Below are 25093 nucleotides of genomic sequence, written 5' to 3'. Positions count from 1 at the left end.
TCCAAAGGCCCTTTCAAAGTGGGTTCACAAATTTTACTGGGCTGAAAGACGTTCTCAAATGCAGGCTTTGCACCAAAATGTCCCCCTGTGTTCTCAGGCATAAACTCTGAAAAGCTGTGCCCTGGACACTTCATATTAAGTTCTTGCCCTTGTGTTGCTTTAGAAACAAAGCCACAATGTTGTAGGAAATGGGTGCCCAGGTATAGGGGAAGTGCTGCTCTTAAATTTCAGAGCATCTATTTAAATTGCCTCTGGCAGTAAAGATAGGAACAGTGTGTGGATCTAGCAAACCAAGAGCCTGCCTTTTCTATTTCCCCATTGTAATGTTTAAAATCAGGTGGTACTATTGTTTGAAATACTGTCTGTGGACCAAGTCCAGACAGAAAAGGTAAATCCAGAAATCTTCTTAGTGGGTGGGTTAAAGTAGAAGGCATTTTCCCAACCTCACTAAGCTGAAGACTAAATATCTTTCAAGAGTGTGGTAAACTGTGCGATAATTCTTAAAAGGGGGTAGGTAGAATGGCATGTGGGGGATAATAAACAATTTTAAATAGCCACTTTAGGTACATAATTTTTTATTTTTCCATCCCAACCTTTTGAACTAGCCCAAGCTAGAAATGTATATACAATTTAATAATGTGAACATTAAATGTGTTAGCTTTTCAGTCTGTTTATAACCATCTGTTTTCTTGTTGCCCAAACCTATGCATATTTACTAGCGAGTATGTTTAATAGATTTTTCTTCTAAGTAAGTACACCCAGCAATGCAAACATTGTGCCATTTAGCTTCTTTTAATGAAAGCATCAACAAGTTAATGTAGTTTGCAGTCCTGCTTATCTCTAGCATCCAGTCCTGCTATTTTTACTTTCTCATGGTAATATGCATATAATGTGCAAAGACTGAGTTTTGTAATGCAATTAAGCCACTTCCTATGAAAACTAATTTCTGTATTATATACAAGCTCCTGCACAGTGGTACAAAGTAATCAAAAACATAACCAATCAGAACAAATTGTAGCAGAGGCAGAAAGAAGTTGCCTGCTTGCACCTTGACTTAAATCGCACTACTTGGTTCCTCTAATGAATGAGTTTTCCTTCTCTTTGAGAACTAAAAAGGAAAAGCAGCAGTTTCTACCTGTGCCTTTGAAATAGCAGAAAAATCCTAGAAAATAGGGAGATCCATTTCTTGAAACTGACATTTATTTAATGTACTTCATATCATAATAACATCTAGTTTAAAAAAAATCCCCCAATCCTAAGAGAAATAAGCTGCTTCTTGTAAGCTGAGAGTGGAGCTCACATTAGATTCCTACTGCACACAGAAACTGTTAAGACAGTAAATATTCTTCCCATGTCTTGAGAAACTATTGAACAATAACTTGACACTGTGGTGACATATACCAACAGGGGTTCAAGATGCTTAGATAGCCTTGACCAAGTTATACTCCGCAGGTGGTGAAAAATGTTGGCTACACACTTGTGTGGAACTATGTTGTTGTTTGAACTTGTGAAATTTTCCTCTTAGGTCGATTTTGGTGAACATGCCTCAGTCAAAAATAACCTAGCATTTGTGGATTTTAACACACACATGTTAAGTATTATTGGCATAATGTAACATGCCTTAGAAGACTCATCTGCTCCTCACCTATTATTTTATGTTTATTAAATAAACATAAGTAATGAGAAATAAATTGGACTGGTTAAGCTTCAATTTTACAGAAACAAGGCAATTTTTTTTGTACATTGAAGTCTAAAATAAATGAAAACTTGATTTATCAAATAAAGCTCCCATGTGACTGGTTACTCAAACAGAAGACACATTTAGCAAGAAGATAATTTGTTGCTCGTGTTTAAAAGGTTGTATTTGTTTGCTATGTACATAAAAATGTTTACAGGAGTCTTTAAAGTAAGAAGCTGACATTTCAATGCGAATGGCCAGCTGATGGAGAAGAGGGAGAAGTCAAGAGCCCTTACTAAAGGAATGTATAAAAGACCCACAAAATTGCATCTCCCACCCACATTATCTATTTTTTCCTGTCTCTGCTTCTGCTTCTATCTCTGCCCTCCATTCTCCTGTATTTGTCATTGTAGCTCTCCCGATGTTTCTGTTGCTCTCTGCAAACATCTGAGCTACGACTTGTAGTTTCGTTTTTCCTACGCTGCTCCTCACTCGGGCTATAAGTCCTGTGCCTTGTGTTAGAGCCTCTCTCGCGCCTCTCCTTGCTGTGGCTTCTGCTCCCATATCTTTCCAATTCTCCCCTCTTGTCTGTGTTATCATTTCTGCTTGTGTGCTTTCTTTTGCTGGCACAGGAGCTCCATTTGTTGTTCTCCCCAGAACTATCTTGCTTTAAAAGTCTATACTTCTCGCTATCTTTGTCCTTGTTACCATGACTGCTGGAGGGATCTTCATAAAGTTTTCCCTTAGTCTTCGCCTTCCCTTCAGAATCACTGCTGCTAGTCTCTGAAAACTTCGCTTTTCTTCTTTCCTTAGAATCCCGCTTCTTTTGTGCTGCTTTATCTTGGCTGTCAGTCTCACTATCACGGCTGCTTACTGAAGACTCACTGAAGGACGTGGAAGAAGATCTGCTCTTATGTTTCCTGTGTTTACTTTTGCTTTTTCTCTTTTGGTGCTTTTTCTTCTTTCTATCTTTCTTCTTCTTCTTCTCCAGGCGATCCAATTTCCTTTTATTTTGAACACAGAAAAGCAAAGCAATTAAGCAGCGAGAAAGAAGACTGAACGACTATATTTCCAACATCAATCTTTAAAGCATATCCTGTATGATAAATAATCAGAATGAATTATCTAAACCATAATACAATCTTGATACCCCCTCTCCAAGCTTACCACCTGGCCCTTTTTAATGTAGCCTTTATTTACTGTAAAAAGTTATACAATTGCTGACTTCTATAAGGAAAGGGAGAAAGCAATATGAATGCCGGCTTTAGCTTTAGTTTTTTGTTTTGTTTAAAAGAGCCAGTTCTGACTAGTTTTAAGATTCAAAATTTCATCCATTTTTTAGATAGTTACCTCTGCATTGTTTTACTCTATGGAAGGGGGTGGGGGAGAAGAAGTGCACATTTAATCTAGTTTAATTTACCCTTGAAATAGTTCTCAGTATGTTGAGCTAATACGGAACTTTTAATTAGGAAAACAAGTTTGAGAGACAATCTCAATATATTTAAATAATTTAAAATTATAATAATTATAGAAATTACAGTATCCGTGTTCCAAAAATATGGCTCCAATCCTCTTCCACGGAAGTCAGAGAGGACTGTTACCGATTTCTATATGCCCCTTTGTTCTTATTGAGCCAGGGCCATGCATGGACCGGAACCTGGTTACTGGGATATGACATCAGGTGTGCATGCAGTGCTCTCAGCCTGATCCAGCAGCCAAGGTGGCACGTGTATAACCCCACTAGGTAACACCATGGCATTGCTTGGGAGAGGAAGCATGGCTTAAGGATCTCTCACTCCTTTCTCCAGGTCAAACAGCTGACAACATAAACTGCTGCTCATCTGAGAAGGCTGGGTGGGTTTTTTGGCCCTTGACGGAGTTCCATATTACTGAATTATGCTCAGGCTTCCAATGCCAGGCACCCAAGGCAGAAAACAACAGCAACACAACAAATCTGATGTAAATGGCAAGGCTAAAACCCTGTGAGAAGATGGGTTATAAGTAAGTCCCATTTCCCCAAATGACTCAGACGCATATTACCTTGAGCCAGGCGCTACAAGTGCTGTGTATGCAGGCCCATTGCCAGAGCAAATCAAGGGTCAAGCTGTTCCCCCAACTCTAGATGAGTCCCATTTCAGTTAACAGTGCTCCCTTCAAAGCAGTGGGTTTAAGATGGGCAAATTACATTGAAGCTGCAGCTCTGCATCCATGTTCTCCTGTATCAACAGCAACGGTGCTGCTAGACTTCGTTTACTCTTAAAACAGGGCAGGACTGCAAGCTCACAGTTCCTAACAGGCCAACACGTTTGCGGCTGTGGGGTAGTCTAAAAAGAGCATTCCAGTATAAAACAGAACCCCACTGCTGCGGCATCCACTGGTGACGGTTGGTTATAGACAGAAAGAGGGCTACATGCCAGCAATATGGTTACCTCAGAAGTTTTTGTTTTTGCTTCGTTGTCAAGGATTTCAGAAATTCTACCTCTGGATCATCTTCGCCTTCACTTGCCACAAACTCCTATCAAAAGACAAGAGAGTACATTGCTGTGGGCTAGGAATGAGAAAGGCAGCACTAACGTTAGCACAACAATATGAATAATGTATGTGCTTAATAATATATGTAAATAATATATGGATTTGAAGAAGTATAGGGATTTTGCTGCAAAGAATGCTGAAACAAAGGATTTTGTGTTTAAGAAAGTGGTGCTTGACATGTATTTATCAAAGTAGCGTGTTAAAATCATTCTAAAAGGAAACAGTATGGGCATAAATACATAGGAAGCCCTAATAATATTAGTTCCACAAAAGCCAAATAGATGGAGCTGAAGATGGTTGAGGACAGTTTACTTAGCCTTTCAGGTTTCAAGTTAAATTCAGTATTTAGCGTTTCTCCATGTTTTTTCTCATATTTTGCTTTGGCTTGAGCATGATTTTTTAAATGGAAACCTGACTTGTGATAGTCATACATAAAACTGAACACAAGTCTTGTTCGGACATTGCTTCCTGGGGACAAATCTATCTTACTAAAAAGTTGGGGCATTCTGTGTCCCCCCTCCTTCATAGCAGGAAGAAAGCAACACCTAAGACAGACGGCCACATTCAGTCGAACCATTCTTTGCTGGGCTTCCTGATCTTCCAGGAAGAATAGAGGTATCTGAGGAACATGGGGAGGGCACAACATTTAAGATATATTGTACATGTACTGGGCCAGGCATTACTTCCTCTTTATCATGAGGACTAAGGAGATGCAGAGATGCACTTGCAACCCAGTTAAAATTCCCAGCCTGCCCATCTGAACAGGCCAACTTCTTGGCTTGCTGAAAGGTTTGGGATGTGTCCCCAGGGACCCTTGCTCTACTGCGGCTCTGGCATTGGCGGGGAAGCATGCCAAGGGTCTACATGGAGGCAAGTCACTGAAATTCAGCCAACTACTCCCCTCCCGTGGCTTGCCCATGGAGATCACCCCCTCTCCCCCAGATGGACCCTTTATTTTAACACCAAGATTCACCTGCTTTTTTCTACTGGGGCAGTTCAGTGTTTAAAAACACTGACCGACAACCCTCAGGCCTGCTTTGTTACACATGAAGTGATATACTCTGAGGGCCCAATTTACAACTGCATTGTACTGTGGCGCACAAACGACAATGCACCCATGCTGCATGCGCACCCGTGAGCCCCAGCTCTTCAAGGGAAGAGGACGGAGACATCCTGCGCCCCTGGCTGCCGAGCTCCCACCAGTGAAGAGCAGTCCCAAAAGCGCTCTGGCCAGAAAATGTAAGGCTGTGCTGCAGGATTCTCTCCTCGAAGGCTGGGGCGTCCCTGCCCTGATGCAAGCCCCCACCAAGAGACAGGCGACCGTCAACAGAAACAGCACATCCACAGCACCCGCGTCGTTCCCCACAAGCCCTGCCAAGCCGTGACTTAGCCTGCATTTGCCAAGCTTGGCTTCCCATAGCCATGGGGAAAGGGCTTTGCCATTCCCCTGAAACATGCGGGGAGTTCTGGAGCGTAGTCGCCAAAGGTGACATTTCCCGAATGCCGCTTCTTCATTATTTCCCCCTGGTCCTCACCCGGGGTAGGTGGCTCTGGATAAGACAGTCGATATCTTATCATAAGCAGGCAAGTAAAGCCGAAACCATTTCTGCTGGCAGATATTAAATCTCTGCTGCCCCACAGGAGGCATTTCATTTATTAAGCGATGGGTTGGAAAAATTATTTTAGCTTTGTCACTCTGGCTAACCAAAAAAAGGAGGGGGGAGTGAAAAGCAGAGTAAGTTTCAGGACACACATCCCTTGCTCTATCTATTTGGCTTTCCTATGGATATGCATATTATAAAAACATTAAGTAACAATTCACAAGCAATCACATTTAGATTTACAGACATTTTCAGCTTACTGATAAAAAGATCATTACCTGTGATGGATCATTTGCGGTCAAGTTTCTCCCCAGTACATTTTGTTTCAGTGCAAACCCACTGTTTCTCATCTCCGCTATTAGCTCCGAGGGGTGCATTGATGGCCCTGTTCACCAAAATCACAGTTTGAATGTATCATTTATATCTCTCTACCTTTTTTGGACTCCACAGTGGGAATTCAGCTGATGCTTTGTTAAGTAAAATCACAGCTAAATCAACTCAATAATCTTCTGCTGAGCAAATAATCAGATATGATTTTCTAAAACAGCAGTCTGGAGATTCAGAATAGAAAATAATTGCATTTTTCTTTAAGTGCAAGGGGATTCTCTTCTTATGTAACTTTGTCAGGTTGAACACAATATATTTTAGGTACTGTCTGGCTTTAAGCTTTTGTCAAAAGTACAAAAAATAAAGTAAGCATAGAAAGCCATTCTAACTTTAAGATTTAAAAACCTTTTGACACCAAGGAGACATATGAACACACACTTTAAAGAGAGATACTGAAAAGACATTTTAAAAATAATTTTTAAAAATGGAAGGAATGATCTTATGACCCTGAGACATTGTCTGAGGGGCACAGGATTGTTCAGATTCCCAGCTCTGAGGTCAGACACAGTGCTCCAACCTCGGAGCTGGGAACCAGAGCACCGACCTGCCTCCCTCACCACCTTGGGGATGGCATGGAAAGATTGGTACTGGCTGCTCTCTCAGGTCAGGGAAGCAACCTTGGGGACAGGTAAAAGGGGATGAGGAGGTGGGGGAACCGAGACTGGAGCAACCAGCATGTGAGCTTTCCTGAAGTCTATCCTGCCTCCTTCCCTTCTCTTCCCTTATGAAATCCCATCACCAGATAGCAGAGAACAGCTGCCTGGGAGGGGTGAGGAACCAAAAGCCACACTACAGCTCCTCCCACTGTGCGCTGGATGAGTGTGAGCCTCCACATTCAGGAGCTCATGCTCATCTCCATGGGTCTCTGCGCTTGCTAAAATTTTGTTCTAAGACAATCCACAAATCTCAGTATTTATTTAACGTATTTATTTAATGCCTAAGGCACATGGCAAATGGCTCAAACCAAAAATCAAATATACTCTTTGGGTGGCTGCAGAAGCAGGGCTTTCCCTCTCTTACTGTGGCTAGTGGCTGAGGAATGGGCCGTGGGCTCCAGTGCCTTTGCCTGCTCCCATAAATTCATCCAGTCCAACTCCCACCATCAGCATCGTCATTCTGTACCAACACTAAGCACAAAGCACACTTACGACCTAGATTTTGAAACCAAGAGTTGACACTGGTTATGCCCATCCTGGCTCCTATCTGTCAGTCCTTACCATAACCCAAATAAAGGATGGAAGGTTTTTTATAAAGACAAACAAACGATGAAAACTTGGTGGCCACCAATACCTTCTTGAGTCCCACTGAACTTAATCCAGTTGGGTTCTGAATAGGCATATACATGATTCTACTCTCACTCATTTATTTCTTTTCAGGGTGTGGGGGATAATTAAATTATTCCCATTGTTACTGTTTTTCAATCAAAACAACTGCAGCATCGAACTATCCACAGGTATTTTAGGTTTAGATCAGGGGTGCCCAACCTTTTGGCTTCTCTGGGTCACATTGGAAGAAGAAAAATTGTCTTGGGCTGCACATTAAATACACAAACACTAACAAAAGCTGATGAGCAAAAAAAAAGTATGTGCATAATTTTCATGATATCTGCCACCACCATGCATACAAACAGCAAGAGCATACATGCATTTATTTTACATGACATTGCAATATGATGTTGTTGTTACGAAGTTCACACTAGAGAACTGCCCAAACAAGTTACAAAAAACTTTATGTTGGGCCATGGTCATAGCCACCTGGGGCTGCACATGGCCTGCAGGCTGTGGGTTGGACACACCTGGTTTACACTTTCAAATCCTATCAGTCTGACTACAATTCATGATTGTTTGCTTCCTGGGGTGTCTACCTGACAGTCTCCTACTCCATCCTTAAACTAACTACTATATGGGAGTTGTAACACTTTTTCTGTCTAAATATACATAGATTTGAGTCTTTATTCACTAGCAAGGGCTACTGCTCAACAACATCAACTTCCAAAGCTATGCACTTGATCCTCATCATTTGCTCTTCCTTTCTGCAATCACTCATTAACCAAATATATTATTAAAAGAACCTCAAATGATGTATCCAAAGACTGCTGTTCACAGCACAATACTTCTGCAGTCCCACAAAGAGAATGTCCAGATACACATTTAGGTTTTGCACAAGTCCTTTCCAGTGAAAAATGGTGCTGGAAATTGTAGGGGTAAAATATGTAGACTTAGCAAATTCTAAAAATATATGTCAATTCAGCAAGCCATGCCATGTAAAAGACTTAACATTATAAAATGCTCTTATACTGCTACCAGCATTTACTATTAATTTGAGCCAAAGTTATTTCCAAACTGGGTGCTTTATGATCATAGATTTAGATGTCTGGGGTCTGTATGTCTGTGAATCCTATAAGGGAAAGGCTGTCCACAAGTGAGAAACAAAGAAAGTGAACTTCGAGAATTGTTAACATTTTGTATCACTTTCCTTCAGGTTATTGATTTACCACCACAGGCCCTCTCTTTGCAGAAGTTGCTGTTGTTGTATATGATTTCCTCAGTGGGATGGGTTTGGGGCTGAAGTGCTTTCTGTTTCCAATTCAGCACACTAAGCACCTGCCTAACAGCTCTGCAAAGCTGGGCCCTGTAATCTAGCCTTATGTTTCCCCCCTTTTTTTGTTTACAGTCAAACAGCATGAAGTCTGGGAATCCAAGCGGTTGTTAAGAATACCTTTGAAAACCCAGACACTGATTTTGTATGGATACAGAGTTTAATTGTGAGGCCCATGGCGCATATTGGCCTTCCCTCTGCTTAGTATCCTCCAACTGTTTTGGCTTGCGTCTCCCACCAGGTCCTATCCAAACGGGCAATGCTCAGGGGAAGCAGAGTTTGTCATCCAAGGCATCTGGACCACACCATTGCTAGGAAGACTGATGCACAGGAATGGCCTGGGGCTCCCCTCTTCAGTACTACAGAGCCTTCTAGAAGAACCTTGTTGAACATACCGGTGTTTCAGCATGCCCTAAATCCTCAATAAACATCATTCAAATGTAGCTTAAGCCATTCCAAACAAACAGTAGTTTGATCCCGAGCAAAATGGGCCTTCAGTACCGCTGTGAAGGGTGATCTTTTCATAGAGATAAAGAGAAATGACATTCAAGATGCTCATAACTATCTGTAACTTCTAAGCCTATGTTTATATATTTAGATTGTAATTCTATGGACATTTATCTGGGAGTATGTCTCACTGGAGTCCATGGGCAACGGTTCTGCATAGGATTACACAGCAAGAGCCTGGTGGGAGAAAGAAATACAGGACATTATTCAGGACTCTCACGGCTGTGTGTTTAAAGTTGAGGAGTTTCAAGGAGATTGCCCTGTTTCTGAGCTTGCTCCTCAACTCTCCACTTGAGTTGCAACACAGAGAATGTAGGGATATGATCTGAACACCTCTAAGAGACAGGACAAGTGAAACCGGGGGGGGGGGGGGGGGGGAGAGGCCTAGTCCTCCTAGTCCCTTGTGTGCCCAGCACCAGGGCTAGCCATCATCTGGGCAGATAATGGAATAATGAGAGCGACCATGCAGGCTGCTGCCTGCACTGCGCGTGGTGAGGGCTGTCTAGGCCCAGACTGCTCCTTTGCCAGAAAGCAGCACTTGTTCAGGGTGGCAGATGAATGTACGTAGAACAGTTCTGGTGTGAGCAAGTGCCGATTTATTGAGTGAGGGAAAAGGTTTAGAAAGAGGTGATCAGAAACAGAGACAGAGATCTGCAGGGTTGCAGAAGACTGACTGCCGAACATTTCTAAACTGCCAATACTCAAAAGTTCTCTGTGCGCTTCTTCACAACATGACAGGGTGGTCTTGAGGAATGTTGCACGTCTGGAAAGCACAGCTGCTGGCTTTAACACCAGACCTCGAGAGGAGGCAATTTTCACACAAGAGCTCAAACGGGAATCAGAAACTTACATGGCTGTTCTCAGGGATGAAAAGTGAGAGTGCTGCCCTCTAGGGGCTGGCTCTAGTACTTCTATTCAAAACAAGATCCCTTGCTAAAGAGGCTTTCTTCTAGTCCAGACTATATGCATGCTTAATAGACATCCAGTTTCTATACTTCCCAATAGCTGAAGCTCTCTGGGAGGTTTGCAACAAGTCACTGCTTGCTATGTTTATTTGACATTTTTCTCCTGCCCCCATTAAGAGCGAATGCTACATTTCCCCTAATAACAGCAGCACCATTTCAGCCGAGACATTCTGGGCGGCTATCTGCTAGGGAAGCTCTAGTTCTGAATCTTGTGCACTGAGCAGGGATTTAACCAGAGAGCCTACAAGGCCCCTTGCGTCTCCGCAATATTATAAAATAGGGAGCGGTGGCTTTACAAACCTATCCATGAGCTACGGCCAACACCTCAGGACCTCCTCCAAGGAAGGATCAGAAAATGGTGGCAAGGCAGGGGCCCTTCTGAGTGGCACCCCCCTCAGTTGTGGAATGCTCTCCCCACGCAAGTCGGCATGATGCCAACAACACCACTGTTGCAGTGCTAGGTTAAGACTGCCCTCTACTCTTAGGCCTTTGACAGCATATGGTGGGATATGGATGCCAGCTGTTACATCAGCTCCTGCTATCTCACTGTAACTGTCTGTAGGCTTTTAAATTGTTCTTAAGTTTTTATGTTAAAGGGTTTAGGTTGCATTTTGTAAGTGCTGTGAACCACCCACACAGCTTTGGCTACTGGGTAGTACAGACATACTCTCCCTCCTCCTCCTCCTCCTCCTCCTCCTCCTCATCATCATCATCATGGTACAGCAAATACAAAGGAACCAACCAGGATCCTTTAGCTGAAGGAAAGGAAGCCACTTTCACAATGCTGGCTGCATTTTTAAGCAGGGCTGCATGCAGGGATTTTCCCTATATTAAAAATGTAAGTTTGGCACTCAGGCCACCCAACATACATGCGCATCTGAGCCTCAAAACCTGAATTCTGTGACCAGTGTGAAGTAGGCACATTGAGCAACCTCATTGCCTTTTTACTCATTTTACATAATTTCGCTTGCTCGTCAGGGGAGGGGCAAGGAGCCTGAAGCCTCGCCTCCAACCACTCTACATCTTTATTCGACTACTTTTCTGGCTTTGGAGGTTTCAGGGGGCGCTGCTCACACACTGGCACATGTCATCTTCTCAGCCAAGAAACGCTCATTCATGAAGAAAAAGGGAAAAGCTGAAGGTTCACACGAAGCTGAATTCTATGCCTACGATCACTTTCCAACCATTTCTCTGTTGTACTGCAGCATGGACCAAGCCCTAGTTTAAGGAATTTCATAAGCCGAAACTCATAAGCACTGTTGGCTTCACAGGACAGCAATTTCCAATGGGATATACTGGGAGTAGTTTGAACACAAGACTGCCAGCTGAGTTCAAGGGTGTCGTGGAGGCTGTACACACACCACAATGTTTATTTGACCCACACAGGGGCTGTGGTGTGAATGGCTGAATTCTGAATATGCAGCCTCTGCCTGGGGGTCTCTCAGGTGTGCAAACTCAGCAAGCATGGGTTATGCAGAAGTTTCAGGATCAGGAGAGGGTTGTTTAACCCTTGCATAACTCACACTCACCAGGTTTGCACAGCACAACAACTCCTGGGCAGGGGCTGGACTTGCAACTCGGTGGCTGCAGGTGCTGTGGCCCACATAATTCCAGGAATTATCTAGACCTCTCTGGTAACCGAAGAGAGCGTGCAGCAAGGAAAGCAAGTAGCCGCGTCCCAAGAAGCAGCAGTGGGTGGTGCAGAAGGATCCGAGGAAAAGACCTTGCGATGTTTTGCAAAGGAAACCATGTCTAAGGCCAGCCCTCGATCACCCAGATATTACGTAAAATAGTACGTAAAATGCCTCGTAGGAGGCATTTTGTTTACCTATATCAATACACCTGCAAGTCTAATGGACAAGGCTGCCAAAGTACGTGAGTTACTACTGGAACAAGTTTATCTAAGGAACCACTGCAGGAAAGAACAAATAAACGGAAAGCTGCCTCGCTCAATCAAATTATTTGTCCAGGAAGCCCAGTGCTGCCTACTGTGATTGGCAGTGACCTCAAAGCACCTACTATTTTCTGCATTACGCAAAAAATAGGTCACCGCTGTTTCTTCCAATGTAATATAGATTTTGGGTGCATGCGCGAGGTGTGGCAGCAGCAAAGCACCCTACATGTCAACAAGTTAGCCACTTTTAGCTGTCTAGATCAGTGCTGTGGCTGGGCAACTCTTGGCCCCAGCATCCTTGCCTCCCCACACTGCCCTGACCTGCTTGTCTGATTTCCAGTCTCAGAGAGACAGCTAATGAGGTTCTTTCTGCGCTGGCTATGGGGCAGGGCAGCTGCGGCTTACCCTCTGGACTGCCACCTCTGAAAATGGACAACCTTGGGAGCTGGGGCTCCAAATAATCCTATGTTCCCCCCAGACAATGTTGGGAAGCCACAGGAATGTAGCCTTTATTAGCAAACAGTAACAGAACGCAGTTTCAAAACAGCCTCTCAAACCTTCCTTGAGAACTCTGTCAGTTTATTCTAAGCCCACATCTCCCACTCTGACAGCTGTAATTTGCTCACTACTCTTGCAGATGCCACTTGTCACATTCTTCCAAATAACGTAACCGTCCAGGGTTTGCTCTTGCACCACAAATAGCAATATAAAACTTTGGTCCACATGAGTTTTAGGAATTCTCTTCTGGGTTAATTCAAAGGATCTCTGCAGAGTTAGAGAGTATGAGGCTACAAGCAGTGGAAAAAAAATCAATGGAGAATAGGCTATTTTACAGCAGATGTAGAGAACCAAAGATGTGAAATATTTCAACCAGTACTCTGAACTGTGAGGGCAACAGCACAACGCTGCCTCTAAGCTTTTCCCAGCTGAGCTCTAGATTGGGCCCTACGCTTCCAAACTTAGTTAAAATAACAAGAGTGCAATGCTGTGAACCATTATTTTTCTTTTCTTCAAAGAAAAAAATCAGTTTCTGGTATGTAAAAAGGCATTAAAAATACAGCTGTGAACCTGATTTCTGCTAAGATAAATGTTGATATGTAGCTTTTGGCCATCATGTAGGGACCATCACCCTTCCTGGAAAATGCACATATCTAAGCTTCATTTATACAACCACCCTTCAAGAAAAGGCTTGCAAAACCTTCTTTATTCCTCCCTCAGCTTATAGTTGATGCCAGGAAATAACTGATTGCAACGGCAGTGGCTCTGTGTATGTGTGCTGGTGTCTGAACTGATATAAATGGAATACATGTAAAAATGCTCTGCGGAGGTTTGGAGTTGGGAAAGCGTGTACACACTCAGGTTGCTATGCAACAACTGGCAACGCTGCTATAGCTGGTGACGGCACTTGCATCACACTCCAGCCAGGCCTGGCAAAGTGGTGTGTCCTCCAGATGCTTTGGCTTACAGCTCTCATGATCCCACACCACTACCTGTGCTGCCGGGGGCTCATGGGAGTTGTAGGCGCCAACATCTGGAGGCCTATGTTGACTCTTAACCTCACACCCCTGGATTTACTTGCAATGCTTCACAGGAGAGAAGAAGGGTTTGTGCCAGTGTAACAACTCTCTTTTATACATGATGCCCTTAGTAAATAAGGACTGGTCATTACCACCACGAATATTTCCTGATACACATTGTCCAGCAATTAAGATTGCTTTAGCTATTCCCATAATTAAAGATATTGTAGGGAAAAAAAATCTGAAACTAACATTTCCTCTTCCTCGGATCTATATATTCTAAGCAAAGCATTAAGAGTAAAAACATCCCCAGGGGAAATTGATATTCTTGGAAAGAAAGCTGAAGATAGGGGCTTCCCATTTTTATGACCATTTCTAGTAAACATCTGAACTTTTGCAGAAACTAGACAGCATATGTACACCATTAATATCAATTTATGTTACCTTACAAACCATGTTAGAAGTGCAAAAATGAAGAACCTAAGTTTGTTCTTCACTGTTTCTTAGTGACACGTCAGAAGAATTAATTATACTGCACTATAGTATATATAAAAGTATCACATAGCAAACTCAACCAGCTTATGCTTGAGGCACAGTTTTTGGGGTCAACGTCCACTTTGTGTCCACTATAAGCCACACAAGGATGCATACCCATGGATTAAGTAGAACGAACTGCTTTAACTTTATTTCCCAGTCTGCATTTGGAAGCTGTTTCTGACAGCATTCTGAAAGCGCACTATACATCCTTGGAAGCAAATTACACATCTGAAAGTATAATCATGAAAGAGCCCTGATCCAGGGCCAAACTAGCTATTGCAGTAAATTCTATGAACGCTTTCCTCAATGGCACGACAAAGATACAACTATCAAACTAAACTTGATCTTACACAATTATAGAAACATAGAAAAGCCATGCCGGATCAGACCAAGGTCCACCTAGTCCAGCATTCCGTACACATGGTGGCAACCAATCCACAATCAGTGGTGACTGAAGTACACAATGTCAGACACTATCTTGCCATAATACAAGGAAGCTCTAGTGTTTCAGAGGAAGATCTAGAAGTGTGGCAGCCATTCTTGGCGACAGCCTTAATGTTTTCACAATAACTACTTCAGCCTTGACTGAATTTACAATGAACAATTTCCTCTTGTACTCTTGACCATCTGTGCTATAAATAATCAGCAAAAGGAGTTGTTTAGAAGGTAAAGTATTGTTTTAAAATTTAGAATTTCTTGGATGCAATTAACTACACTTCAGTGAAACACCAATACCAATCCAGCTCAACTAATACAGTTTTTCATATAAATTTTACCTTCTTTTGATTATAAAGCTGAAAAGTTAAGATCAGTTAAAAAAAATCTAAAACCAGCTTAGTCGAAAGAAGCATTTTGATTGCCTAATTTAACTTTGTAAAGAATGTAGTAAAGCTTATAGCTGGTCTCGGTAAACCTCGCAGCTGGAACATTCTAACACTACCATGTAGCTTCCAGTGATCAAAGTAAGTTACTTTATATGTCAAACTAAGATTTCATAATGGAAATAAATGCAACACCAGGGGGGTGCAGTTGTCATGAAATAATTACACTCCTGGGAGATTACTGACAAGGCTGTACCCCAGGGGTGTGATTATCCCATGATAACCACATCCAGTGAAATTGCCTTATTGCAAAAATAATCTCCATTCACCAGTGAGATATATTATTCAATAGGATACTTTTGAAAGCAGAAAGATTATATATTTAAGTTTGAATCACCAACTGGATTAGCACTACAGTCTGTATACAAAAGGAAAAAATGAAATCCACCCAGACACAGCATTTGTTCTTTCCTCTGTTCGCAACACCATGAGTTGTGCTTTTTGTATTGTGAAAAAGGGGGAAAAAGACAACCATTCTTAAATAACAAGGTACTCATGAACACCAGACAAGGGCTTTAATCTGCATGGGTACAATCAACCGGAAACTATTCCATTTGAAGTGTCAGCAGTGAGATCAATAGAAAGTTTATAAATGGGGCTGCAAATATGGTCTATGATACTGTGGCTCTAATGGGCACACTGAGCTCCACACAAGGAGCGAGTTCCTACTGTGAACAGTGACATGTTCTGATATGCAACGGTTGCATAATTCCTTTGCCAACCTGGAACATTTCCCTTCATAGAAGAGATCTGGAGGACTCCATTTAAGATTTTTCAATGCAATCCTGCAACAGTTAAGCTGTTACGAGTTGAAGAACTCAGCGAGCACAAATATGCATGGCTGAAACTCTGCGTTAAGTTACATGTTGTCTTTGCATCTTCATTTGGTAGCCAGCCTCCAACCTATTGCCGGTTTCAAGGGGTACAGCCTTCTGCTGGACTTCTTGATCAGGACAACAGTGCCATGAAAATCCTCTGCATGTAAAGGAATTAAAAGCATGACCTTGCAACACATCATGATGAAAGGCCCACTGGTTTTTGAACTGAGCTAGTGATGCAGTCTCCATGGAAGGGCTCAGAGAAAAAGAGCTGCAGGGGCTGCAAACAGAAGGGGTAGGCACATGAGAAATAATGCCCAAGTGCGTTGCAGTGTATTCAGGACAACTGAGCTAGCAGGAAAGTGCTCTGTTGTGTCCTTGGGTGAAATGAATACACATGCAGGTATGGAAAGAGATGAATTGTGTCTATCCTTGCTTAATTCTACAATGACCACCAAGAGCAGAAAAAAGCATTGCCAAAAGTACAGAGCAGTAAAAACCCTTCTTGGAGAGCAGACCTTCAAGCCAGACCTTCAACTTTCTGCATTTGGAGACTTTGTATAAAGTCTGTCACAGTGGAGTCCTAGACTATTTGCCTCTTTGTTATTAGATATTAAAATACAGTAAAGATATAATACACTATAGCAATTCTTTCCAATAATGAAGAACTATTAAGCTAGCCTATGTGATAGAGCAGGGGCAGGCAGATAAACCTTCAGGTGCTTTGAACTCCAATTCCTAGCGTTCCTGACCGTTGGCCAGGCTGACGGGGAGTATGGCAACCCTAACATCTAGCAATATATCCTCTGCCCACCCATGGAGAGGGTCAGGAGCCTCTAAGAATCCCAAATATAAAACCCCACAGTTCACACCTGAGTTTTAGCTAAAGATGTCCCAAAGATTGCCAAAAATATGAACGTAATCTATAAATTGCTGGAGGTGCAATTACCACGGATGGGCAGAAGAGACAGTCATGGCCCACTCTCAAGATTCTTCCAGAAAGGTCTAATTAGGTGCAACATTGTCTAATCTGGCAAGGCGTTTCTTCTGTCCTTTAGCAAGAGCTCATATGAAGAATTGTTTTATATAGAGTAGGAAGGCTTTGTTTGAAATTCTGAAATTCTGAGTCTGCACTCTTGTTTGTACATTAAAAGCAGATCAGTAGATAACAGAGGTTCTAGTAATGTGATGTTGTTCTTCCCATAGGAGACTGAAGTTATGCACATGCACCCAGTCTGATAACATTTCATTAAGTGTTTAGTTAAGGTTAGTGTCTGGTTCTAATACATGAACACCAGCTATCTAAGAAGTTTGGGACTGTAAACCAAAGAAAAGTTTCCATCCCTATCTATACAGAAAAGTCATGCTACATTAGCTAGCTACTTCAATTTAATAGGTGACTAATGCCACTAAAGAAGCTCCAAGTGAGGGTTTATGAAAAAGGTTCAAAAATACATGCATTTATAATGTACAACTTGTGCACAGTGAGTATCTGAATTTTATTCAAACAGAAATATATTTAGCCTTCTATAAAGTTCACATAGATATCACTCTAAAATGGTAGGGCTGCATCATTAATGTGCCAGAGCAATGGAGACACCTGTCGGCAGAGTCAGGAATCTGGATGGAAAGCGTCTCCCAATACAGCTTTCATTTAGATACCAGGTAATACTCCAGAGAGCCAAGAAATTAGCATTTCCTTAGCATTTTATCTTACTGCTTTTGCAATTTAATTTATGTTCATTTACTTTTGATTGAAGTTTCTCTAATGTTGATATCTACCTTGTTTGTTTTGCATTAAAACTGGAGATATACATAGTCTTAGGTTGTAGTCCAAAGCACAATCACCTGGCAGTAAGCCAGGCTTAACTCAATGGGGCTTACTTTTGCATAGACAATTAATAATTGCATGGCTACTAGATCATTTTCTTCTTTAGCTCTGAGACCAGTGGGCAGGCATTCTCCTGCCAACCCTGAGGCAGTCTGGTCACTAGTGGCTCCCAGCCTCCTGTCTTCCCCCTTGCCCAGCCGGTGTTTCAGGCTGGGATTCAACTTGCTGGTACTTATGGGATTCCCCAGTGCCTTGGATTTATAGCACAGGCTGTGACAGCCATTCCACTGCATCTTCCCTTGAGAATACATTACTGCGCATTTACCGGCAGTCCATGCTGCATGGAACCTCCCAAGAACCACGAACACGTCCAATATAGCAGTTTAATTTTCAAGGCACACTTTAGTCCCCTTTGCACATGCCAGAGAGTTCCAACATGCAGTCTGGGAATCAACAGAACATCCATCAACAGAAATACAATGATCCATTTCAGTGGCCCCCAAAATACTTATTCAAAACTATTTGCTACACAAAGAAAAAACTGCATCCCAAGTTGCACTGTCACCAAGGCTGGGCAACTTGTAGCCTTCCTGATGGTCTGGCTTCTAGCTCCTGTCAGCCCTTGCCAGCACAGCCAGTGGGGCAGGGTCATGGGAGCTGTAGACCATGGGTCCTCAAACTACGGCCCGAGGGCCGGATCCGGCCCGCCCCAGAAGATTTGCACTCGCTGTGCACGTGGGCACACGGCTTACTCCTGTGGAGATTGGTTTGGATTCGCTTGGAGAAATGATCTCCTTGTGAGCAAGCCGGTGTCTGCCGTGTGTGCCCCCCAGCAGCAGCTTGCTTGAATGGGGATCATTTTGGACTCACTTGGAGAAAACGATCTCTGCTCGAGCAAGCGGCTGCCTCACCCTGTGCGTCCCCCGCCCCCGCCTTGCCACATGAATGCGCACCCTGGCCCGCACCCCCCGCCAGTACCACCTTGGCAGCCCGTACCCACCGCGGGCAACTTTCAACTGGTCCTGTTGGAAAAGTTTGAGGACCCCTGCTGTAGACCAAACCATCTAGGGGGCCACGGGTTACCTATGCTTAACTGCACTATCACATTAAGTTATCCACCTTTCAGAAAAAAATTCAAAATACCATTTCACAATTTGATTAAAATATATTTTGCATGCCTACCTGATCCATCATTGGAAACTGAGCTTGCATTAATTCCAGAAAGCCCAAACAGAGGACATTCTCGGTCTGTGTTTACATGGCCCCACTTGTGACATTTAATGCATCTCACATTCCGCACCTGAAAAATTACCAATACTGTCATAATGTTACTCCGTGTTCTGTTTCTATCCACTTTTGTCCTATGAGGCATGTTAAAAGCCTCCAAAATAATCTGCACATGACTGGACATTCGAAATTCACCCAAAATAGGGGCAGGGTGGGTAGAGAGAATGTTCAAAACTTGCCTGGATTCCAAATGGCTGATCTCTAATGTTCATGTCATCCTTGGCATATCTTTGAAATGCAAGAGAAGAAGAAGATACACATTTTTATTTGCACATATGTGACAAGAATGTTATAAGTGACAACAGTTTATAAGTCTGCCATATTCCAGAATTATAATTTTGTTACAACTTTCAAATTCATCAGGTCAAGACTGTTATATTCATCATAGCTGTCAAGGGTTAAAAAAAGGATTATGTTACTTTCACTGTTACTCTTTTTATTATGTTTGCTTTTCTACTGATATGTACTTAACATTTTTGTGGGCTGTTTTATTTCTTGTAGCTGCTGTCTCTGCTCTGTGTTGCCATGTTTACCTTTTAAATTATTTGATCATAGTTCATTTTTGTGAGTTCCTTTGAAGAATTAAGTGGAAAAGCAATATACAAGTATTTTAAAGAAACAGTACTTTAGGTTAGATCCATCTCTCTCAGAGAGGAAAAAGATGATCTGCAAAGTGGCCTCCTTCAATTCTGCTGTTCTCCCCACTCATGTTCTAGATCTCCATGGCCAAACCCAGGTTAATTTTGGTAAGCAAAGCTCTTTTTGCAATTATCTGGGTCCAGTGGTTACCTGGGTGAGGTCAATGATACCAAAAACGTATGTTGCCAAATTGAGTGAGGCTTTTTGTATATTAATTTGCCTTCCTTCACTTTATGGGTTTTATACTTCATTAAGCCTGGATGTAGGAGAGCTTATAGTCAGCTGATCTACACTCAAAGAAACAAGAATCAAAGATACTATCACTTGAAAAGGTAGGTTTGTCAGTCCTTGATTTCTTTAAGGATACACAGGTTTTCAACCATGTGACAATGCCCTGTCACACAGATTACATAATCCATGGCTTAGTCAACCTATTTTTTGTTGTCTTACTCAAGCTTTGCTTGACAGAAAGCTGAAGAAACCACTGCTTGTTTTGTAGCTACTTGGGTTGTTCATTTCTCTTCGATGCTCCTTCCTCGTATCCCAAATGCCTTTACTGTAGTACTGGCATGTAGAATGGGTGGGTTTTTAACTACTCATGACTGCTGACTCTGTAGCCTGATAACTCATCTACAACCCACAGTTCTTTGTTCACACTTAATAACAACCTGTGGTTTAAATCTGTCCGTGTCTGGCTGCCTGAGATGCCCATGGTATGCACAACTAGGTTTGTACAATACAAACCTAGTTGTTTGTACAGTCTAGTTGTACAATACAAACCTAGTTGTTTGTACAGTCTAGTTGTACAATACAAACCGAGTTGTTTGTACAGTCTAGAATTCAGCATCCCACACTAGGGGTTAGTTTCATGTGTAAATCAGGCTAGTTCTTGGAATTAAGAAATCTTGTTCAAAAGACGCAAACATGAAAATAATCCCTGCAGATGACATTATAAAATGATAAAGGAATAATTCTTACTTCTCACGTGGAGCTACTTTCTGCCATTCAAATTTGTACTCGGTTTCTCCCTCTTGCTAAAAAACAAAATTAAAAAGCAAATTATAACATAAATTCTAGTTTGAAATGTATAAATAACAAATATGAGTAAAAGATAAGAAATCAAAGTTCAAAATTACCTCTTTGTTCTCTTTTTGATTAACATCATGGAACAGCACAGAGAAAAGATAAGACAGAATATTAGAAAAGACATGTTTTAGGCATCAGCATTTCAAACTACTTTCAGATTGTTCGAGATATCACGCATCTATTTAAAAGAAACATATTTCAAAGAGCTGTAACTATAATTGAGTATTTTTCTTTATTTAAAATATGTACTATTTATTTGCAATTACATAAAACTTAAGATTTAATTTCTAGATTCAAAGCTAATGCATTGTTGAACGAGGCTTACAGAAGTTAGCGTTCAGCAACATCTAAAGGGCCACAGTATTACCCATTTTAAGAAAGGTAGGAGGCTGCCTCGAACTGAGTTGGAATCTTGGTCCATCTTACTCAGTACTGTCTGCACTGACTGGTCAGGGGTTCAGGTAGGGTCATTCCTAGCCTTACCTTGAGATGTCAGGGTTTGAACCTGGGACCTTTTGCATGCAAAGCAGGTACTCCGCCACTGAGCTATGGGGCTCTTCCTAAGTAGACTCTGGCATTTTATATGTACATGTGATCAATGAATCTCAACTAACAACTAATGGTAACCAACATTTGAATGTTCTGTGGGCTGACTTGTACCTTCCCCTGTTGGGGAGGTTCATTGCAGATACTTTTACTACTGTTATATTCACAACACAAATGCCTGGGCCACAGTGAAAGGTGTGTGAGCAAGCAGGCTCCAGAGAATGCACAATACCAGGGGCTTCTTATGAGCAGGGCGCTGCTGGGATGTCCCTCGCGGGGTAGGGACCTTTGGCAGGTGCTCAACCAGACCTACTCTTGATGTTGGCTTGCTAATAAATGCTACATGAGCTACTAAGGAATAAGAATTACCTTTCTTTGCTCCAGGTGGGGCTTCATACATAAAATTTAGACCATTCTTTACACGTTCATCACCCATAAGTAATCTATATAGGATGTATAACAAGAAATATATCACAAGAAATGTAAGAAATGTGTATTGTTACTAAACAAATCTAACAAGAATAAACAAGCATTCAATTTTAAATAGTAGGAATTAAGCTTGCCAGTTGCATTATAATATTTTAACTTGACAGTTGCACTTCTATTATATCAGTAGACTGTGCTAGGTAATGCCTATTCTCCCGTGTCATCAGGATTAGAAAATGTTTTTTTTTTAAAAGGAAAGCTTGCTATTCTCAAGAAGAGACCAATATCATCTATTATACGGTTTACATTCTACCCTTTCAGGGTGAAACTATTGCTCAGAGTAGCCTGCAACCTTTTAAAATATCACAATCACTTGTAAAACAATGTAGAAACAAAATTAGTATGACTGATGAAGAATGGCAACTAATGGAGAAATATGAAATTTAGATGCTGTATCTGATTTTTTCTTTTCAATAAAAAATGAAAGTAGGCATTATTTTATCAATCAAAACCTAAGACGAAGTGCCACTTCTCACCTGTTATCATAACATTCCTGCTCCTTAAGGTATTGCTGCATTAATTCTTCTTGTTTCTTCTTGTCATAAGATATTTTCTGCTCTGCCATCCATACCTAGTTGGAACAAATGTCACTTCAATAATGTTTCTTATATAAAACTTCTGATTGCCACTTTATGGATTTTTATTGAAATTCTGAAACCCAAATAAATCATGAAACTGACAACTTATGTATAATCCGTTATATAGTTTGGGAAAATAGAACAAATACATTGAATTCTAGCACAAATACAGCAAAATTCAACCTTTTCTAGAAATAGCTTATTGATGTGTTCGAAGCAGTTCCATTTCCTTCCAATTAAATACATTTAGGACTGGTACAAGAATTGTACATTTTGCTTTCCCCATTCCAACTCCCAACTCCATGCTGCATCCTTTTTGGGGACAGGACATCTGAATAACAATGTCAAATAGAGATGAGAAAGCATGTGGTTTTGACATTGACACACTAAAAAGTATATTCCTTTGCAAATGCCAGAAGACAGTAATCAAAGGGTTCGTGGAGGATTTAAAGATGAAATATTGATATCTTTGACATTTTGATTCCAAGATTAAATATTTGTCTTAACACTAAGTTTGGTAAGTAATGTAACACAATTTCAAAAACAAAAGTTGAAGTGGGAGTCATGCATTTGCAGACTTATCAGTGTGATTTTTGGCTCCAGGAAAATTAGTGGAAACAACGATCCTGTAAACCTATACCCCACTCACTAGAAGCAAGTGCCATTGAACTCAGTGGGACTTCCAATTGACATGTAGAGATTTGAGGTGCAAACACAGACTTGAAAGACTTAACCATGAGATAAGGCAGCAGAACTTAGTAAAAGAAATAGGGTTTTTAACAATACACAGAAAGAAATAGCAAGAGCCCTCAAAGATCTGAAACAGACTGGTGCTTTTTAACATTTGCTTGTTACTTGTAAGCTGCCTAGGAAGGCCTTTGGCAGTTATAGAAGGCAGATAAATATGTGAATAAATACATAAATATTTATAAATAGTCTTGGGTCGGAAAGAAGACATCTCAAAACAAACTCTGCAGGTGACCTTACAGTATTTAGGAGTATAGAATCTTTTCAAGAAAGTTTTAGAATCGAGTGGGGATATGTGGCCCTTCAGATGGAGCTTCAACTCCAATCAGTCCCAGCCAACATAGCCAATGATCAATAACAGCAAGAATAATTGTGGTTGTGATTCAACAACATCAGGAGCACCACAGATCTTGGTGAAAAAAACAAACAAACCCTAACTAGCTTTAGTGATTGTGAAAATGCAAGAAACTGTAACTTTCTACATGGATGCAGGGGAGACTGCATTTTTGTGTACACACTTTGTATGCAGAATTAACTTGGGCTATATTTATTAGGCTGGCTTATAAAATATAATGGATGACAAATTATCTATTAGTCTTTGCTTTGTTTATGATGTACACCATAGCCATGTTCCAAAAAGATACTATATCCTCAAAGATTGTGCCTGTGAATACAGATTTCCATGCCATATCTGAATCTGCACTTGGAAGTAAAAAAATAAAATGTTACATGTTTTATTGCTGTTTAAGAAATAGAAGACCCCTTGGGTATGTACAACAAATCATACAAGTCCTGTAAATCTTGGCCCAGGAACTTCAGTTTTCCACTAAAAGCAGGCCCATGTTATATTAAATGGAAACACATGAGAACAGTGGGTAACACAGCTGTCTGTATAGACAGAGGAGGGGTTGAGACAATTGCAGGCACACATGTAAAAGATGTGGGCCCCTTGTCAACCATTACTTCATGAGTTTGTTGTGGGAAATAAATCCTTTGGTTAGCCAAGGTGTTCAGTATCTGGGAAGATACTTTGTTTTTTCTCCCCAATCCCTGTTCCATTAATTTCTTTGTCCTGCTTCTCATTTATTTTGATTCCTGCTTTGTAGGGATACAAGACAGCACAGAACCCAAATAAGGGCACAATCCTATGCATGGTAAGATAGAAAAATGTCCTAAAATGTCCTGGCAGAAGAGCACTGGGAATTGGTAGGCCAGTTTTACTGTCTAAATAGACACTGGATTGTATCCTAAAGCTGCAATCCTAGACCCATTAACATGGAAGCAGGCGCCACTGAATTCAATGAGGCTTACTTATGAGCAGTTAGGATAGGAATGCAAAATTTAATGCAACCCTTTTATCGCCAGATAGAGCTGGCATCCCAGGCACCCAACTCTTACGTTGTGGGGAGTGGAGGATCAGTGATCATCACAACAGCAGGGCAGCAGAGGTGGAGGAAGAGAAGGGATCGCCTTCCCCAACCCGGTGCACTCCAGGCGCGCTGGATTACAACGTCTATCTTCCGCATCCAGCTTGGTTGATGACCTACACGGCTGGAAGACACCGAGTCGGGGGAGGCGGCCTTGGAGCTTCAAGGGAAGGAGGGCCGAGTTTCCCTCACTTTCCCGGGAAGACGGCTGAAGAGCCTTGCCGCGGCTAAATGCGCCGCGCCGGGCGCCTGGCTATGGGCTGCGCGGAGAGAGCGAGCGCGATGCCGGTGCGGGCTGCCCCCGGAGAAGCGGCCGCGGCCGACGGCTCGCTCACCTTTTTGATATTGGATTTGGAGGCGGGATGGAAATCCTTTTTGCACATGAAGTTGGCGAACGACTTCCCCATGACGGCGGCGGCAGGGTCAGCAAATCAGGGCTCCTGAAGGGGCCAGCAGCCCTTGAGCCCCCGGCGTAAGTGCGCAACAACAGGCTGCGTCCGCTTCGCTTCACACCGCCGGAGCCGAGTCCCGGCTTTGACCCGGGGCTTCCG

At 42.0% G+C, this 25093-nt stretch overlaps 1 protein-coding gene across 1 annotated transcript; it reads right to left on the bottom strand.

Moving 5' to 3' along the window:
• Window positions 1-558: 558 nt before the first annotated feature.
• Window positions 559-25065, bottom strand: CIR1 (corepressor interacting with RBPJ, CIR1). Its single transcript, XM_044417794.1, has 10 exons — window positions 24878-25065; window positions 22267-22361; window positions 21674-21747; window positions 20809-20819; window positions 20651-20706; window positions 19213-19261; window positions 18929-19046; window positions 6090-6196; window positions 4108-4193; window positions 559-2682 (listed from the first exon to the last, which is right to left on the bottom strand). The coding sequence occupies exons 1-10, from the start codon at window positions 24947-24949 to the stop codon at window positions 2025-2027; spliced, it is 1326 nt and encodes a 441-aa protein (XP_044273729.1). The 5' UTR covers window positions 24950-25065; the 3' UTR covers window positions 559-2024.
• Between the last annotated feature and the right edge of the window lie 28 nt (window positions 25066-25093).

This window comes from Varanus komodoensis, unplaced genomic scaffold (genome assembly GCF_004798865.1).
Source record: "Varanus komodoensis strain SLA01 unplaced genomic scaffold, ASM479886v1 scaffold9, whole genome shotgun sequence".
NCBI classification, from domain to species: domain Eukaryota; kingdom Metazoa; phylum Chordata; class Lepidosauria; order Squamata; family Varanidae; genus Varanus; species Varanus komodoensis.
This window is presented reverse-complemented; position numbering and strand designations above follow the sequence as displayed.

What these genes read in the sequence shown, in the direction of transcription:
- CIR1 (XM_044417794.1), bottom strand. Translation starts at nt 24,949, where the DNA reads ATGGGGAAGTCGTTCGCCAACTTCATGTGCAAAAAGGATTTCCATCCC. An exon ending in AAAGTAGCTCCACGTGAGAA is followed by an intron (nt 19,262 to 20,650) that starts GTAAGAATTATT and finishes TGCATTTCAAAG; the next exon opens with ATATGCCAAGGATGACATGA. An exon ending in AGTTTCCAATGATGGATCAG is followed by an intron (nt 6,197 to 18,928) that starts GTAGGCATGCAA and finishes TTTGGTGAACAG; the next exon opens with GGCCATCAATGCACCCCTCG.